This window comes from Cryptomeria japonica, chromosome 3 (assembly GCF_030272615.1).
Source record: "Cryptomeria japonica chromosome 3, Sugi_1.0, whole genome shotgun sequence".
In the NCBI taxonomy this organism is placed as follows: Eukaryota; Viridiplantae; Streptophyta; class Pinopsida; order Cupressales; family Cupressaceae; genus Cryptomeria; species Cryptomeria japonica.
In genome coordinates, this window is record NC_081407.1 from 36,361,479 (window position 1) to 36,378,947 (window position 17,469).

General features: G+C 36.4%; 1 protein-coding gene across 1 annotated transcript; it reads right to left on the reverse strand.

Annotated features, from left to right (window-relative positions):
- Positions 1-13,156: 13,156 nt before the first annotated feature.
- On the reverse strand, positions 13,157-17,037 carry LOC131873941 (probable serine/threonine-protein kinase PBL28). Its single transcript, XM_059217123.1, has 4 exons — positions 16,905-17,037; positions 14,685-14,906; positions 14,376-14,494; positions 13,157-13,450 (listed from the first exon to the last, which is right to left on the reverse strand). Exons 1-4 carry the CDS (start codon positions 17,035-17,037, stop codon positions 13,157-13,159), a joined length of 768 nt encoding a protein of 255 aa, XP_059073106.1.
- Positions 17,038-17,469: the final 432 nt, after the last annotated feature.

Below are 17,469 nucleotides of genomic sequence, written 5' to 3' on the forward strand. Positions count from 1 at the left end.
TATTTCCTCTCCTTGCATGGGATAAGGTTTGTCTTCCTAAAGATTTGGGCGGTGCTGGTATTTGGGGGCTTGAGAAGCAAAATCTAGCTCTTCAAGCAAAGTTGGTCTGGAAATTTTATAAGGAACCTCATTCCTCATGGGCAAAAATTATGTTGGCGAAATATTTACGACATGGTGTGAGGGAAAGTGTCTTTACTGCCTCTGATCTACCTAGAGGCTCGGCCATTTGGAATTTCATGGTTAAATGTAGGTTTGTCATACTCCCTCACCTTTCATGGCTTATTCATAATGGTAAAAAGTCCAGATTTTGGGATAAAGTTTGGAATGGCTATGTTCCTTTAACTAGCATTAGGGACTAGTCCCCCCTTCGGACCTTGTTGTCCTCTTGTTGGGGAAAATATGTTGTGGATTATTTTTATGTTGACACCTCGGGTCTTTTTCCAATGGTTAAATGGAAATCTATTGATTTTATTAAGGTTGACTGAGCTTTGAAGGATGCTTTCATTCATGAGATGGCCAATAGGAGGGTGATTTTGTGTGAAGGTGATGATGAGTTGATCTAGACCCAAAATGCGTCTAGTTCTTATTTTGTGAAAGAAGGGTACAAGTCCCTTATGCCCTCCTCCTTAGTCTCTCATTGGCCATTGAAACTCTTTTGGCATGACACTTGTCTTCCTAAGTTAGGGGCCTTTGCATGGCTTGTTGTGCATGATTCGGTCCTTACGGGTATGAGGCTTGATAGGCTTGGCATTACGGTTGTCTTTCCTTATGTGTTGTGTAATTCTCATTTGGAATCCTCTTCTCATTTATTTCTTCATTGTCAATTTGCATCTCACTATTGGTACTAGCTTTTCGATGTGTTGAGGTGGTCATATGTTCTTTGTCTGAATTTGTTATCTCCGTTTCAAGCATGGCCCTTCTTGTTTTTATCATCTTTTTACTCTTATATATGGGTGATTGCTCCTTCGATTGTTATATGGAATATTTGGTTGGAGAGAAAAAATAGAATTTTTCATAAAGAAACTTTGGATGTGTCAGATGTATTGGTTAGGATTGAGGCTTCAATCTCTGAGGTTGCTTTGTCATATATTTATAAAAATCTTGATCATTTAAAATCCTTTTCTCACTGGGATTCTCGGATCACAAGGATGTGGAAGTATATGAAGCTACTTGCATCTCATGGTTCTGTTCTTAAAACTTTGGTTGCCTTAAATAACAAAAAGAATGCTAGATGGTGTCATCCCCCTTCTGCATCCTTTAAGTTGAATTATGATGGTGTTGCTAGGGGTAATCCTGGTCAAGTAGGTATTAGAATTGCAATCTTTGATCCTTCCTCTCATTTAGTGGTAGCTAGATGTCATTATCTTGGTGTTATGAGTAATAATCAAGCTAAGTTTTATGCTTTATCTTTTGGGCTTGATTTAGCTATCTCTCTTGAAATTAAGAATATTTTGATTGAAGGATATTAAATGATCACGTTCCAATGTGTGACTAACAAAAAAATATTTTCTTGGCATCTCCAATATATCTTGGACAATATTTTGTTGAATCTTACTTACTTTGATTCATATACTATCTCTCATTGTTTCAGAGAAATTAATAAGGTGGTAGATTTTTTGGCAAACAAGGCAATTGTTACTGCAATTCATTTGGATGTCTCTACCTCTGATATTCCTTTATTGGTGGATGGTAGGATTCTCATTTCATCACGAGTGGTCTCTTTTTTGTAAATGGCATATCTTGATCTAATGATAATGTATCTTCGACCCCTATTTATATGCCCATATATAATATGTCTCATGTGCAGGGTTGGCTGTTTATATATACCGCATGATATAGTTTATATGTGGACCATATATTGAGGAAGGCTTGTTTTCTTGGTGATGGATATCTATGTATTGAGATTATCTCTTTTGTATTTGTTGTTCTGTTAATGATGTGTTTCGGTTCCTCTTTATATTGCCCATATGTAATATGTCATGTGCAAGGATTTGTTTTTATATATTGTATATCAGATGTTATATGTGGATCATATATTGAGGACCACATGGTTTACTTGGTGATGTTATCTCTCTGCTAATCATTGGACTCTTTGGTTATACTATATGATTGTCTTATTTTGGAGAGGTTTGCTACTTTGGATTTCTGTAGCTTTATTTGGACATCTCCACGTTGGGTGGGGGGGTGTGATGCTTGGTTTTGTTCACCATGTTCCTTTCATGCGATGTGATGTGTTTTTGGTTTTCCATGTCATAGTATTATTACTGCTATTTCATTCAGTACTCTTGGCAGACAGGTTCGTGCGAGTTCAATGTGGCGGCTATGATAGAAACGGTGGTTGTACTTCATGGTTTACTTGTGTTTGTTGGATTTATTTGCTTTGATTAGGAGTCTTATTGATATGATTTTGGTAATTATTATTGGAACTCACTTTGTGCTTCCCTCTCGCTCTGTGCTATGGTATTCATGATTTTTGGTGGTTTGCATTGGGTTGGGTGAGTATGTGCTCGACTGCTATTGTTCTTTGAAAGGATAGTGAATTATGTCTTGTGCTATGATCATTCTAGATTGTGCCTGGTGGCTATTTATTTGGATATTCTTTGCCATTTCTAGCGGTTTAGTGTTTCCTTTTTTGGTGCCTGTTGGGTTGATGTTGTCGTTTCCTATAGTAGAATATTATAGTGTTGTGGTACCTCCTTTTTTTTGGGATGACTATGCCTTTGTGGATGAAAAATTGGGGGAGTTTTTAATGTGTTTTCTTCTTAAGTGTCTCTTGTGGTTCATAAGATGGTGGATAGAAGATGGCTCTTGGACAATGTAGGTTCTTCTGTACGCGAGATGACTTCTCGCTTTCTTACTATGTGCATAGATGTTCTTCTAGATTCTGCTATGATATGAGCTTTGGCATAAAGTATTGTCGCTTTTGCAACAGAGGTGTTTGATGGTGTTCATTTCTTCATTGAGGTTTGTGAGAAAATGGTAGCTGCTCCTCGGTGGTGCCACCCTTGCAAATCATTCCTCCTTTGTCTGAGCCTCCGATTGAAAGTTCTAGTCATTGGTATTTGGGTTCTTCATTGTAAGGATGCATTGCCTTGTAATGGGGGTTTTTGGGTTGACAAAGGATATGTATTTTGGGTCTCCTATTGGATAGTAGTAGGTTTTTCTTTTCTTTCCAAGGGCTACAACTGTAGGTTTTCTTTGCCTGATTCTTTCCTGCCAGTATGCCCTCCTTTGAACCAGGTCTATGTAACACTTCTTTTATATTAATACAAAATTTCAGTGGCATTGCCACTTTTATCAACAACAAAAAAAACCATCATAAACCAAAATTATCACCTAATTATTGCTTTTTGGGGTTGCTACATTTCTACAAGTTAAAATAAAAGTTTACATGCACTAATTCTAAATCTCTAAGAGGTACTTTTGAATGACAATTAGAATAGTGCTGGATTACATAATATTGAGAGCAAGCTCATAATAAAATAAGAAATTCAAGTGACCAACCATCTTAAATGAAAATTACTTCATGAATATCACTTTTTTTTTTAGGTTGTTGTATTTCTACAAGGCTATGGAAGAAGAAAGCTTTAAAGCCTTCTCTATCTCTTCCTACACCTCCGACAGTCTTGCACGTCCTTCAGATGAGAAAGCTGTGCAAATAACAGCCAACTTTAGTAGAGTTATAAATGCTTCCCTGCTATATTCTCCATTTAACCTTGGATCTGCATATTTCGAAGGATTGATGGGATTTTCCTGGCAAATCTTCTTTGCCTGTTGTAAAGCGGAAAATCATGATTGAACCCTAAGTGTTCCCCCCACCACTCCAAGGAGAGAGAAAGGAGGTCACTAGGGTTGACAGTTTTCACTTAGGGGAGACTTTACATTCAAAAGAGGGGTTGAAACCCACAAGATCCAATCCCACACAATGCAAGATTGGATTCTAAATGAGTTTCAAGGGTTAAGACAGCAAGGCTACCCTCTTTTGTAAAGAATGTAGATAGAAGGATTGAGCTAGGAATGCATGTAAAGTGAGAAAGATTCGCTTATAAATAGAGATAGGAAAATAGGATGAAGCTGCGGATCTGGAATTAGCAGTAAAATGTTGAGATGGCGCTGTCCTGCAAATTTGAGCGAAAGTTGACGGGACAATGGCGCCTGACGTGCACACGGTCCTCTGAAAAATCCGCAAAATGAAGGGGGATCTGTTTGTCTCTGCACAAGGATTCCAGATCTTCAATTACAGCCGCGTACCTGCAACCTACACACAGAAAAGAGAGGACGATGGGGGGGTTAGGGATTAGGGGTTTGCCCTTAGGTCAAACCCCGGTTTTGGAATTAACCAAGAAATGAGAATGCTGTAAATGTAAATGATTGTAATGTAAACAAGTATTGATACCTTGTTGTAAGAATGTTTGTATTCTTACATACGAAGGTGTAATTGTTGTTGTATGTTGTATGTTGTATGTGATCTCCTCTTCAATGGTTAAATCCTTGTCTTGAATGCAACACTTAGCCTTGAATAGAGACTTAGAATGCTCAATTGCTTGAAGGAATGCTTGAATGCTTGAATATCGTTTCCGCATCTTGTAGACATATGTCCTCCCTCCCAAAATGGGAGAGGAAATGTAGTTTATATACTTGCCAATTAGGGTTGAAAGACTAATTTTTCCGACCTTGGGCTGACATAGCAACCTTATTTTCCAATTTGCAAACTTAAAGACCCGAAGCCCCATAAGAGACCAGGCCCAAAATAGGGCCAGGGACCAGGGTGCTGGGCGCCATGGTCCTGAAGGACCAGGGCACTGGGCGCCATGGTCCTGAAGGACCAGGGCACTGGGCGCCATGGTCCCACCTCCAGGGACAGCAGGGTGCAAGGAGGATTAGGCCAGGGTGTTGAAAAATGCAGTTTTTGATGTCATGAACAAGTTTTGGGGTCTCCATTCAGGTTCAGTGTTGCATCGCCATCATGAAGACCCAAATGCAGTCGAAATTGCAAGTGTCACAATTTTAGGACGCTACATTTAGCCCCCACTTTAGCGGGAGTATAAGTGTACGCTCATACTTCCGGTAAAGTACAAGGAAACAACATTGAAAGACTTTCACCACGTCAAGGAGGCAAGACACACCAAGCCCCCAGTGGACTAAGGATCTTACGACTTCAATTGACAAAGTAAAAGGGAAGATCACGAGGGAGAACCATGACTGTCAGTAGTAAGGTTCCCTCAGTATGAGTCATGCAAGAGAAATACCAAAAATTTTCAAGGCAAAGCTAAGTTCGCCAAGAAATTTTCAAGTATCCTGAAGGGATAGACGGGGTGTATGCCCCCCTATGTTAAAGTGATCGCACACGCCTCAATGGGGGTGATTTCTTTAAGGTAGTGATACACATAAGAAATGAGAAGGGAAAGGAGCATGTTATCACAAAGATTTAGCCCCCAAGTGTGAGATAAACCCAAGGATAATAGACACAAAACACAAATCACGAGGTGACTTCGCTTTCCTTGGGGTCAGTATGCTGTATGATAATTCATGTATATCATATGTATGTGTGCATAATTGTTCTTCATTCCCTAATCAAGGAAGGTCACCTGGAAGAAGGGAACACATGTGTCTTTTGAGTCAACATGAGAGAGACCAAAAGAGATCTCAATGCTTTGCATCATCCTCAAGTAGACAACACTAAGGACAACAAATAGAAGAATGAGAATAACACATAGAAGAAGTAACAAAAGAGAGGAGGAGAGAGTCTGCTATGCTAATGAAACTAGTCTAGCACGTCATCCACCCCCTGATCTTGCTGATCAATATTTTGGGAAGGCAGGAAACACGCTAGAGGAGGAACATTCAACACAGTAGATGGAGCTATCACAAGATCCAAATAAGGGCTATGTTCATGTTCCAAGCCACGTTGTTCTTGTCTAGGAGCTAGGATAAGTGCTTTAGAAAATTCGTTAGATAGATGGTTATCAACATCAACAAATTCATATTCACTATCAGAAGCAAGAGAAGTAACATTTTCATCATGAATAACATTTTCATCTATATCATCATCAAGATTTATAAAAATAGGATCTTTAACTCGCACAGGATCAAGACCATCATGCATCTTATGTTTAGGAGATTTTGGCTCAATTTCTGGTTGAGGAGAAAATGGAATAATGCTAGCTGAAGGTGTTTTTGGGGATTGCAAAGTTTGAGAAGCAGCTGCCCAAGCTCTAAGATGACGCTTTCATCGGCGTTCACGTGCAGAACGATTTCGTCTAGTCTTAGTAGGAAGTTGAGAAGATTGAGGAGGAGGAATGTTCTCATCCTTATCACTTGGGTGTTTGGGTTGTGGTCTCTTAGGTTGGATAATAGGAGAAGAGGAAGGTCTCTTCTCTCCATAAGAGGAAGGAGGAGGAACTGCTCCATATAAAGGAGGAATATTTGGTTTAGGAAGGAGACCAAGTCCATCATGACGAGGAGGTATAGGTCTACTTTTAGAAAGTTTATTAGACATAGACATAGTCACATCCATAGGAATGGGTTGGGAATCTTCTTGAGGAAAGACATTAGTTTTATCTTTCAAAGGAAGAACTTCCTTCTCAAGAATGATAGGAATATCAAGTTTGGGTGTTCTAGGTTCACTTAGAGATAGGATCATATCTGTTTTCCACTTTTGATAAGATTTGAAAAGATGATCACTTCGTGGAGGAAGAGATTGGAATTGTTTAGGCAAAAATAATCAATAGGAACGCTAGAAGTTCTTTCAGCTGGTTTAAAGAGACTATGATTGATAGTAACAACTTCACCATTGTGGGGAAATTTCAAACATTTATGAATAGGAGAAGCAATAGCTTTCATGGAAGATAGCCAAGGATAGCCTAGCTTCACACGAAATTGTTTAGATGAAGGAATAATAGCAAAGTTCACATCAAGGGATTTGTTATGGACCTCAATAGGTAATGTAATAGAACCAATTGCAGGAGAAGAAAATGCATCAAATAATTTCACAATCACATCTGTTTTGTCATAGATCACTTGATTCAGTTGCAAAGTAAAAAGAAATTATTCAGTAATGATATTAACCATGCAAGCAGGATCAATAAGCACTCCACGGCAAGGTGTATTCTTGACTTTTGCAACTATGTATAAAGGACCATCAGGTGCCTTGATAGTTTCACTAGAATCAAATGTGATGGAAGGTTCTTTTGGGAGTTTCTGCTGCTCTACAAAGTTAATCACATTCGGAGTCATAGACACAAGACCATCAGATGAGAAAGAGGAATCATTAGTCTCAATCACATTAGAGGTATGAGAAGGTAATGGATCAGTAAAAATCTTAAGATTTTGGTTAGGAGGAGCTACAAATGTGTTGCCTTTATCATTCACACCAAAAATAGAGATAGTATTATTATCAATCAAATCTTAAATTTTACCCTTTAAAGCAAAACATTTTTCAATATCATGCCCAGGTTGACGATGAAATTGACAAAAAGATTTGTTATCAAAATAGGGTGAATTAATCTTTGCAGGATCTATTTGCTTTATAGGAGGAAGAGTAAGCACATTTTGTTCCAATAACTTATTCATAATACTATGCAATGATTCATTCAAAGGAGTAAACTTTCTTTCTTTCTTGAAAAACTTAGAAATAGGAGGCACACCTGATGCTGCATTCACATTGTTGTTGATGATGTTTTCATTGAACTTAACAGACTCTCTGTTCGGTTTAAACTTCCCAAATGGTTGTTGACTGTATGCGGGGAAAGTGGGCGAATAAAACTTAATATGTGAAAATTTAGTTAAATACCAGTCCACACACACACAGAGGACTTCTTGATGCAAGCTATGGAGTAACGTAGTGTTACTCAGCTTCCCAAGGAGGGTCCCATGGTTCTCTATCTCACAATGTCCCTCAAACCAACGTTTTTGCTCTCAGATCATTGAGCAAAATGGTTTAGGGATGGCAAATATGAGAACGAGAGATGCTTTTGATTGATTTTAGTATGAGATGTGTTGTAAGCTATGTATGATGCTAAAATGCAATAAACTAGATGATAAGATGATGAGATTAGTATGAATACTATCCTAGCATACTATATTTAGTCTATGATTGAACTAAAATGATAAAGAAAATAATCTAAGCATGCATATTAGTCTAATTTATGATCTAAAAGAGGCTAAATGATATGAAAGCTTGAAAGAATTTGAGCATAAGTGTGATGCTTCAAATTTGAAAGATGATTGTTAAGAATGGAGGAATGAGAGCTCTATTTATAGCACAAACAGGGCAATGGATGGTCAAGATTTAATGGTTTAATCAAGGGCCAAGTTTGAAAGTTGGGGATCCATGTGCACAATTGGCACCAATGAAATGGTGACAAGTGTCAACATAGGGTTGGGTTGAAAGAAGAGGTTGGAGGTATTAAAGGCCTGAGAAGACCTCATGGTTATCTAAAGGCTAAGGGTCAAGTCTAAGTTAGGCTTACCCACTAGATTAAGAGTTAATCCAAGGATAAACCTTTGTGCAAATGATTAAGAGATAATCATGGTCAAAGCATTAATGGCCTGATGAGACCTTTGGGTTGGGTAGAGGTTGAGTCAAAACAAATGTTTTAACCATGTGGGAGGGTTTGAGTTAACCATTAATGGTTATTGGAGACTTTGGGGATTAAGTGGTTGAAGGTTGGAAGCCTTCAATGGTTATCAAAGACTTTAAGGTTTTTGAGAAGTGACTTCCCTTTGCTTAGGGATGTGACAAAGTTTAGAGGAGGGTTAGGTTATTTAGAAGTGATTAGAAGATTCTAGAAGGGATTAGGAAGGGGTTTGGGATTTTGCAAGTGGATGGGGGGGATAATAGGATTTAATTGAATTAAATGATTTTCATTCAATTTGGTTACAATTTGGAGAAATTAAATAAATTAGATTTATTCAATTTGGGATAACTTATTTAATTAAATTTGAATTTAATTAAAAGTGGATAGGGGGGATTTAATTGAATAAAATGATTTATTCAATAAATGGATATAGTGAATTTTATTTAAATAAATTGAGTAATTTACTTAATAAAATAGAAGAATGTGGATAATTTAATTAAATTGAATTTAATCAAATAGAAAAATGAACATAAAATATTCATTTAGGAATGTGGTCATTTTTATACGTCTACATTGAGTACTATCACCCTTATCACTCGGAGCCATAGGATGTGATTGTTCCATTTGACTCACAGTCAGTTGATAATTGTGAAGAGTTGCACACAACTGTTGGAAAGAAGTAAACTCAGAAAACAGAAGTTTGTCTCGAATATCTTTTTGTAAATTAGAAATAAAGATTCTTTGAATATCATTGTCAGGCACTGGAAAAGAAATTTGAGCATACAAATGCTTATATCTACCAATGAAATCAGTCACTTTTTCTTTAACACCTTGTTTACAATGCATTAAATCAATCAAAGTAACTTTAGGACTTATATTGTTTTGAAATTGTTGAATGAAAGCATTTGCAAGTTGTTCGAAAGAAGTAATAGAATAAGAAGGCAACGAGCAATACCATTGTAGGGCTTTATCTCTTAATGTTCTAGTAAACAGTTTTGCAAGCATCCTTTGGTCATAAGCAAAATCGGTACATATTGTTTGAAAAGTCTTAACATGTGTTAGAGGATCACCTTTACCATTATAAAGCTCCAAATGCGGGATTTCAACATGTTTAGGAGGAATAGCTCGAACAATGTTAAAGAGAAAGTGGGCTCGCAACATCAAATGTGGGCACACTAAACTTAGATTGATCCATAGAGGTAATTTGTTGCTGTAAAGAAGAGAGTTTGTGCAAGATCGTTAATGGTTGCTTCAGTCGAAGAATTCATATTAGACGTGTTAGATTGAGATGGAGGTATTATGTTATTGAAAGAAGGTATTGATTGAGAGTAAGGTGGTGGGACACTATGATAGTTAGTCATAGGAGATGATTGAAAAGGAGGAACACTACAAGGAGGAATGGAATGATTAAATGAATTGCCCCCTTGCGCCAGGTTCGTTTGTGGAGATGTAATAGGAACACTCATTGAAGGAATGAATGAAGAAGTCGGATTAAATGAAGGAAGAGGGTTAATTGAAGAAGAAGGATTGCCCCCATGACTGGTGATCATAGGCGGAATGTCTTGTATAGAAGTAGTCATTATGTTTGATGTAAAGGTAGGTATACTAGCAATAGAAGTTGTCAAAGGAATAGAATGATTGACTTGAGTGGGAGGTTGTGTATAACCTAAAATTTCGGCACAACTCTTCATAGGAATCACATTCGAATCCACAATGTGTGCAATACCACGCAAAATATCAATTCCATTCTTATCACTTTGAACCATATGTTTTAGACCCTCAATTAATGAAAGAGCTTGACTATCGGGATACTCTTGAGACATCCATTGCTGAAAATCATCAAATTGGCTATCCAATTTTGAAAGTTGTTCTACAAAAACCTCATGGAGAGCTTCTTCATAATTAGGAGGATTAGAGGAATTACCCGTGTCCTCGTTAAAAAGGCCATTCAAATTAGGTTCCATCTCCTCAGTAATTAAACCTTGGAAAGACTTAATTCTAATGCTTCGTCTAACAGGAATAGTGTAAGTAGGGCTTATTGTTGTAAAACTCATGCACCAAAGAGAGAGAGAAAATTTTGAATTTTAGAGGTAGAAAATTTCAGTAAAATCAGCCAATCTCCTAGATTTAAGCTGTTAAATACAATCAGGACAATCTCCTGAAATTTCAGAAAAAATATCCGGGACTGTGGCGAACGGAGTGCACACGGTCCTCGCAACTTTTTTTGAAATTTTTAGGGATGAAAGTTATGATGATTTTAAAGCTAATCTGAAAAAATTGAGTGATTTTATGATCTGTAGATAGGCCAAATTAAAGTTGCAATCTCAAAATTGAATCCTACCAAGATTGTTGGAAAATGCAAAATTTGAATTTTGAAAAAGAGAGGGAAACTGAAATTTTGAATTTTATGATTTTAGAGGGAATACTAAGAGAAATGCAAGCTTTGAATTTTAAAAGTTGACTCAATTTCACACAAAATTCAATTTTGAAAGCGGAAATCAAAGTTGGTGTAATTAAACACTTAATTTCAAAAGTCACAAATTGCAAGAATTTGAATAAAGCACTGAAATTTCAAATGAATGCCGACACACTTTTCAGATTTAGGATAGTAAGAACACAATTTTGCCACAAAATTTCAATTTCAATAATTTTTAACTGATTAGGAGCCTTAATCCAAGCAATCACTAGACCAACTTTGACTTTAATTTTGAAAGTGTTGTAATTGATGAAATCAGCCAAAATTCTGGATTTTAGCAGAAAAATACAGTAAGATCTAGCTCCCGAAATTTCGAAAAAAATGTCAAGGACGATGGCGCTCGGGGTGCACACGGTCCTCGCAACTTTTTTCCAAATTTTCAAGGATGAAAGATATTATGATTTTATTGCAGAATCCAAAGTTACAGCTGATTTGGAGATGTTTTGATCAGTGAAATTATCAGTCAAAGGTTGAACAAAGAGGGTTTTAAAAATTAGGGTTTTGACACTTAACCACTTAATTTTCAAAATTAAAGCACAAATATGAATTGACAATTTGTAATAGAAGGGTAGATCTGAAACAAGCATTAATAATTAAACATTTCACAAGCTTAATTACTAAAAAGAAAATTTAGGGTTTTTATGCAATTAACCTCTAAAATTTGCAAAAGATCAAACATGGAAATGTAATCAAGGCATCCAATTTTTAGATCTAACCATGAATAATCAGAAAGGATGTTCACGTCGGGTTCACCAAAATGTAAAGTGGAAAATCGCGATCGAACCCTAAGTGTTCCCCCCACCACTCCAAGGAGAGAGAAAGGAGGTCACTAGGGTTGACGGTTTTCACTTAGGGAAGACTTTACATTCAAAAGAGGGGTTGAAACCCACAAGATCCAATCCCACACAATGCAAGATTGGATTCTAAATGAGTTTCAAGGGTTAAGACAACAAGGCTACCCTCTTTTGTAAAGAATGTAGATAGAAGGATTGAGCTAGGAATGCATGTAAAGTGAGAAAGATTCGCTTATAAACAGAGATAGGAATATAGGATGAAGCTGCGGACCTGGAATTAGCAGTAAAATGTCGAGACGGCGCTGTCCTGCAAATTTGAGCGAAAGTTGACGGGACGATGGCGCCCGGCGTGCACACGGTCCTCCGAAAAATCCGCGAAACGAAGGGGGATCTTTTCATCTCTGCACAAGGATTTCAGGTCTTCAATTACAGCCGCGTATCTGCAACCTACACACAGAAAAGAGAGGACGATTGAGGGGTTAGGGATTAGGGGTTTGCCCTTAGGTCAAACCCCGGTTTCGGAATTAACCAAGAAATGAGAATGCTGTAAATGTAAATGATTGTAATGTAAACAAGTACTGATACCTTGTTGTAAGAATGTTTGTATTCTTACATGTGAAAGTGTAATTGTTGTTATATGTTGTATGTTGTATGTGATCTCCTCTTCAATGGTTGAATCCTTGTCTTGAATGCAACACTTAGCCTTGAATGGAGACTTAGAATGCTCAATTGCTTGAAGGAATGCTTGAATGCTTGAATGCTTGAATATCGTTTCCGCGTCTTGTACACATATGTCCTCCCTCCCAAAATGGGAGAGGAAATGTAGTTTATATACTTGCCAATTAGGGGTGAAAGACTAATTTTTCCGACCTTGGGCCAACATAGCAACCTTATTTTCCAATTTGCAAACTTAAAGACCCGAAGCCCCATAAGAGACCGGGCCCAAAATAGGGCCAGGGACCAGGGCGCTGGGCGCCATGGTCCTGAAGGACCAGGGCACTAGGCACCATGGTCCCACCTCCAGGGACAACAGAGTGCAAGGAGGATCAGGCCAGGGTGCTGAAAAATGCAGTTTTTGATGTCATGAACAAGTTTCGGGGTCTCCATTCAGGTTCAGTGTTGCGTCGCCATCGTGAAGACCCAAATGCAGTCGAAATTGCAAGTGTCGCAATTTTAGGACGCTACACCTGTAAAGCCATAAAATTATAATAACATTTACTTCACATCTGCAATGGGCTTTAAACCAAAAAAAACAAAGAAAAGCCCTTCAACTTCTAAAATCTCTAGACAAAACTGGCCTAGAATCTCTAGACAAAACTGAGTATGCGGAGAAAACTGGCCTTGTTAAGAAGGGATTCTCGATTAGATTGATCGATGTCAATTGCTCTTCTACCGGAAAGAAGTTGGAGTAAAACTATACCAAAGCTGTAAACATCAGTAGAGCATGTTAGCCTTCCCTGACTAGCATAGTCAGGATCCAGATATCCCAGAGTGCCCTTCACTTCGGTAAAAACATTTGTATCCTGAATCTTAAACATTCTGAGAAGCCCGAAATCTGCAAGCTTTGCTTCCATGGATTCTGTAAGTAGGATATTTGTTGGCTGTAGAGCAAAAATACACAGAAATTTTTAAATAAGAGGAAGAGCTTATCCGGTTCGTACAACTAAATACAAGGTATTATATCTATCCAAATACTGAGTGTGTGGGCATGTGATTGGTTAAACTAAATATATAGTATGTGTTTTACTTTGTTCCACTGAGATGGGGGATGTGGACTAAGAGCATTAAGTTAGGAATGGCGGGGGGACAGCGGAGAAGTGGAATGGAGTACTTAAAAATTAATTATAAAAAGATGTTTAAGAAATAAGTATAAAAAACTGTAAATGAAATTTGTTTACATTATCTAAAGTTTTAGATTAATAATTTTTGAAAACATGATAATGATTTTATTGGAATTTGAATATTAACAATGGTAAATAGATTTGAAGAGCGAATCAAGAATAAGTATAAAAATTACAAATGAAACTTTGGCATACTAAATGAATTTTAAACTAATAGACATAAATATCATTAAAATGATTGCCTTAACAATAAAAATGGTGGGTGGCGGTTTGGGATCAAGAGGCAGTGCCCCTTGAGTCCCTGACTTCTCAGTGGCGAGGTTGGACATTTCCCCAAGTCCCTCCATCTTGGAAACATGAGAATTTCGGGGGTCCGGTTCTGTAATTCAATGATGCTTTTAAAAAAGGTAAATATTTTTAATATAAAATTATGAATTGATGAAGTCATAAATAGACAACCTCATTTTCAACATGAGAACTTTTCTGTAATTTAAACCAGATTTGAATCTTTACTATAAAACTCATAATGCCACAATTAATTATGTACTACACCAATAGCAATAAATATAAAAATGAAGCTGATTTAATTTGTCCCTTAAAAGACTTTGATCACTCAACAAGATTAACGAACAAATCAATATGGCTTAAAAGAAGAAACTGAATTGTTGGTTTTGGTTTTTTTTGCCTTTATATCACGATGAACTGTGCATCCATCTGGATAGAGATGAAGGCAACGCAAGCCAGCAATACTGTCATATGCAATTTTTACTCTTTGCTCCCATGTTAACGCTTTATCCTCTAGGCCTGTTTAATATTCAGATATTAGAATGAATATCAAATGAAATTACATTATTAGTCTTCTTAATTTACCAAACTACATCAATGGAACTTGAAGTATATAATATAGTGGGATAAAAAAGAAACATGAAGACTGAAAATGAATGTTAAGATAATTTGTAAACTGATAAAATCAGTGATAAGAGTGGATTTTTACCCAGAAGCATCTGAGATAGATTTCCATTAGCACAATACTCATAAACAAAGTATTTATCACCATTCTCATCACAGTAGCCAAGTAGAGAGACCAGATTTTTATGCTTGATTTTTGAAATGATCTCAATCTCCTTTTCGAATGTGTCAGCCTGTGGAATGTCTTTGTAAATGTGTTTAATGGCTATAAACTGGCCATTGGGTAGCTTTCCCTTGTACACTTTGCCTGCAACAATTGGTTTTAAAACTCTACCAATGTCAATGGGGATAAGAAAATATGAGCATATACAATAAAATAAAATAGGGATCGTAATGCTTATTAAGGACCTCCAATATAAATATGAAAATTAATTAGTTAGTTTAATTAATTGCATTTTATGATTTTAAAAAATCTATATAATTTCAAAACCTTTATTTTGAGATGTAATTATTTTTACAAGTTGAATAAAATAATTTATAGTTTTCAGAATTTGCATCTATCTTCTCCTTGAATTTTTATTAATAACTTAATAAACTAGTATTAGAGCAAGAAGGCACTGAGTCTTATAATGAGTTGAGAATTTGTTTTTTCTAGGTATTGAAGTTTTATGAGTTGTAGACATGGTTGGAAAAGACAACAAGAGTTAGCAATTGCCACCATCATTCAATGGACAAAACTATGATGTTTGGGAAAATTAAATGAAAATAATATTGGTTGAAGATGATTTTTTGAAGATAGTGGTCAGTGGGTTCATAGATGTGACTATTCCAACATTGCATGTAACCCTCAAAAATAACTAGAAGACCCATTTGAAGGAGACAAGAAGGAAATATGCAAAAAGATTTAGTTTGGTAGAGGCATCCTTAATAGAGGAAATATTCTTTGTAAAAACAACAAGTAACTATGAAAAGGAAGCTTGCAAAAACCTACAAACAAGTTACAAGGGGATTGATAATGTCAGATTAGTAAAGCTCCAAATGGCTTGAAGATATTTTGAGACTCTCCAAATGAAGGATGATTAGCTCATTTTTTTAATTTCCACACAAGAGTCTTTGGTTTGATAAACTAGCTAAGGACAGATAGTCAAACCATGGAAGAATACAAGATCATAGAGAAAATCCTCAGAAGTCTTCCCTCAAAGTTTGTTTGCAATAGTGATTGTCATTATAGAGGAAAAAGACCTCTTAACATTAATAGTTGATGAGTTGAGGGGTTCACTTCAAACCCACAAGCAATGCCTAAATATGTCTGCAACTTCTTCCCAAAAACAAGCATTCAAAGCTTGAGCTAATGCAAGAATTGTGGGGAGGGGTAGGAATTGCTCTAGATGGAGCTCAATAATTAGAGGAAGAAGAAACTTTGAATGAGGAAGTTAAAAAGTAGATAGCTCTACAAGAACACATAACCAAGAGTGAGCAAACAACTCTCAATCTAAATTTGGGGCCAAGAATAACAACAATAGATCAAGCTAGACATATGATAAGAGTAATTTGGAGTGTTAAATTATTGTCATAAGCTTGATCATTATGCAAGTGTGTGTAGTAAAATCAATATGATCAACCAAAACAAAGTGTAAATATGGTTGATGAAAAGGTAGTTGAAGATAATCAGTCAAATGCCTTTATCATGTGCAACATTAGTGAGTAGGAAAGCACTGAAGTTTGGTATTTGGACAATGATTGTAGAAATAATGTGTGGTAAGGAAAGCTTATTTGCATTTATTAATAAAATGTCAAGTCTGAGATTAAAATGGGGAACAATAAAATATTTCAAGTTGTGGACAAAGGGTCTATTATAATTGGCACCAAGCATTGTGACAAGAAAGAGATTTTTTTTTTTTGAGGCAAAGCACAAGTGCATAGATATAATAATAATTATTATAAGTATAAACATTACAATAATAGAGTTGGGATATGAGAATAGTCAGATCAAATAGAGTTAAAATGCAAAGAGCCATACTCAATTTGCGGGCTAGCACTAAGTAACTAGAGGGAAGGAGAAAAATGATTACCAAAAATGGAGCTAATGGAGAAACAACACTCACTCTTCCATACATGCCCTAGAATGTAGAATATTTTTACATGAGAGCCATCATCCCTCACACGATATACTTCCCTAATAAAATAGATAAAATAGAGCCCCAAAATTTACCAAAAGGAGCCACCAAAAACCTTACACCAAAAGACAACCTGGAAACCCTAAATAGCTTGCAATGAAAACAACATAGAAGGCCCCCAAACTAACCTTTTGGGTTACTTTCCCCCATTTCTTCATCATCAAATTTATCCTCCTGAGGATGATTATCTCCAAACTTGTAACCCACAAAGTATTCTTTAGGGTTTTTTCTATGATATACATTCAGTTGCTCTTTCTCCATCTTTTGATGATTGGGTTGATAAAGCATAAGCCTGTGAAGTGCATAGAACAATTTTGAGAAAATGGTGACAAGAAAGAGATTGAAAATATGTATTTTTCTCCTATTATAAATAAATACCTCTTGAGTTTTGGACAACTAGTCCAAAGGGGTTACAAGGCAATTATTGAGAAAGGAGAATGTATAACCTTTGATGAAAATGGGATAAAGAAATTGGTGCAGCAATGCTAATGAAAAATAATTAGATATTTCTTTTGATTATATAAATATGTTTTTCAACCCAATCTATAGTGATAGCTCCTAGGAGTGATAAATGTACATCAATGCAATAGCAATCATTCTTTAAGAATATCATTTGATACCCCTCCAAACTTTGGCATCTAAGGTATGGACATTTAGTATATTTTGGTTTGATTCCTTTATCCAAGAAGGTTA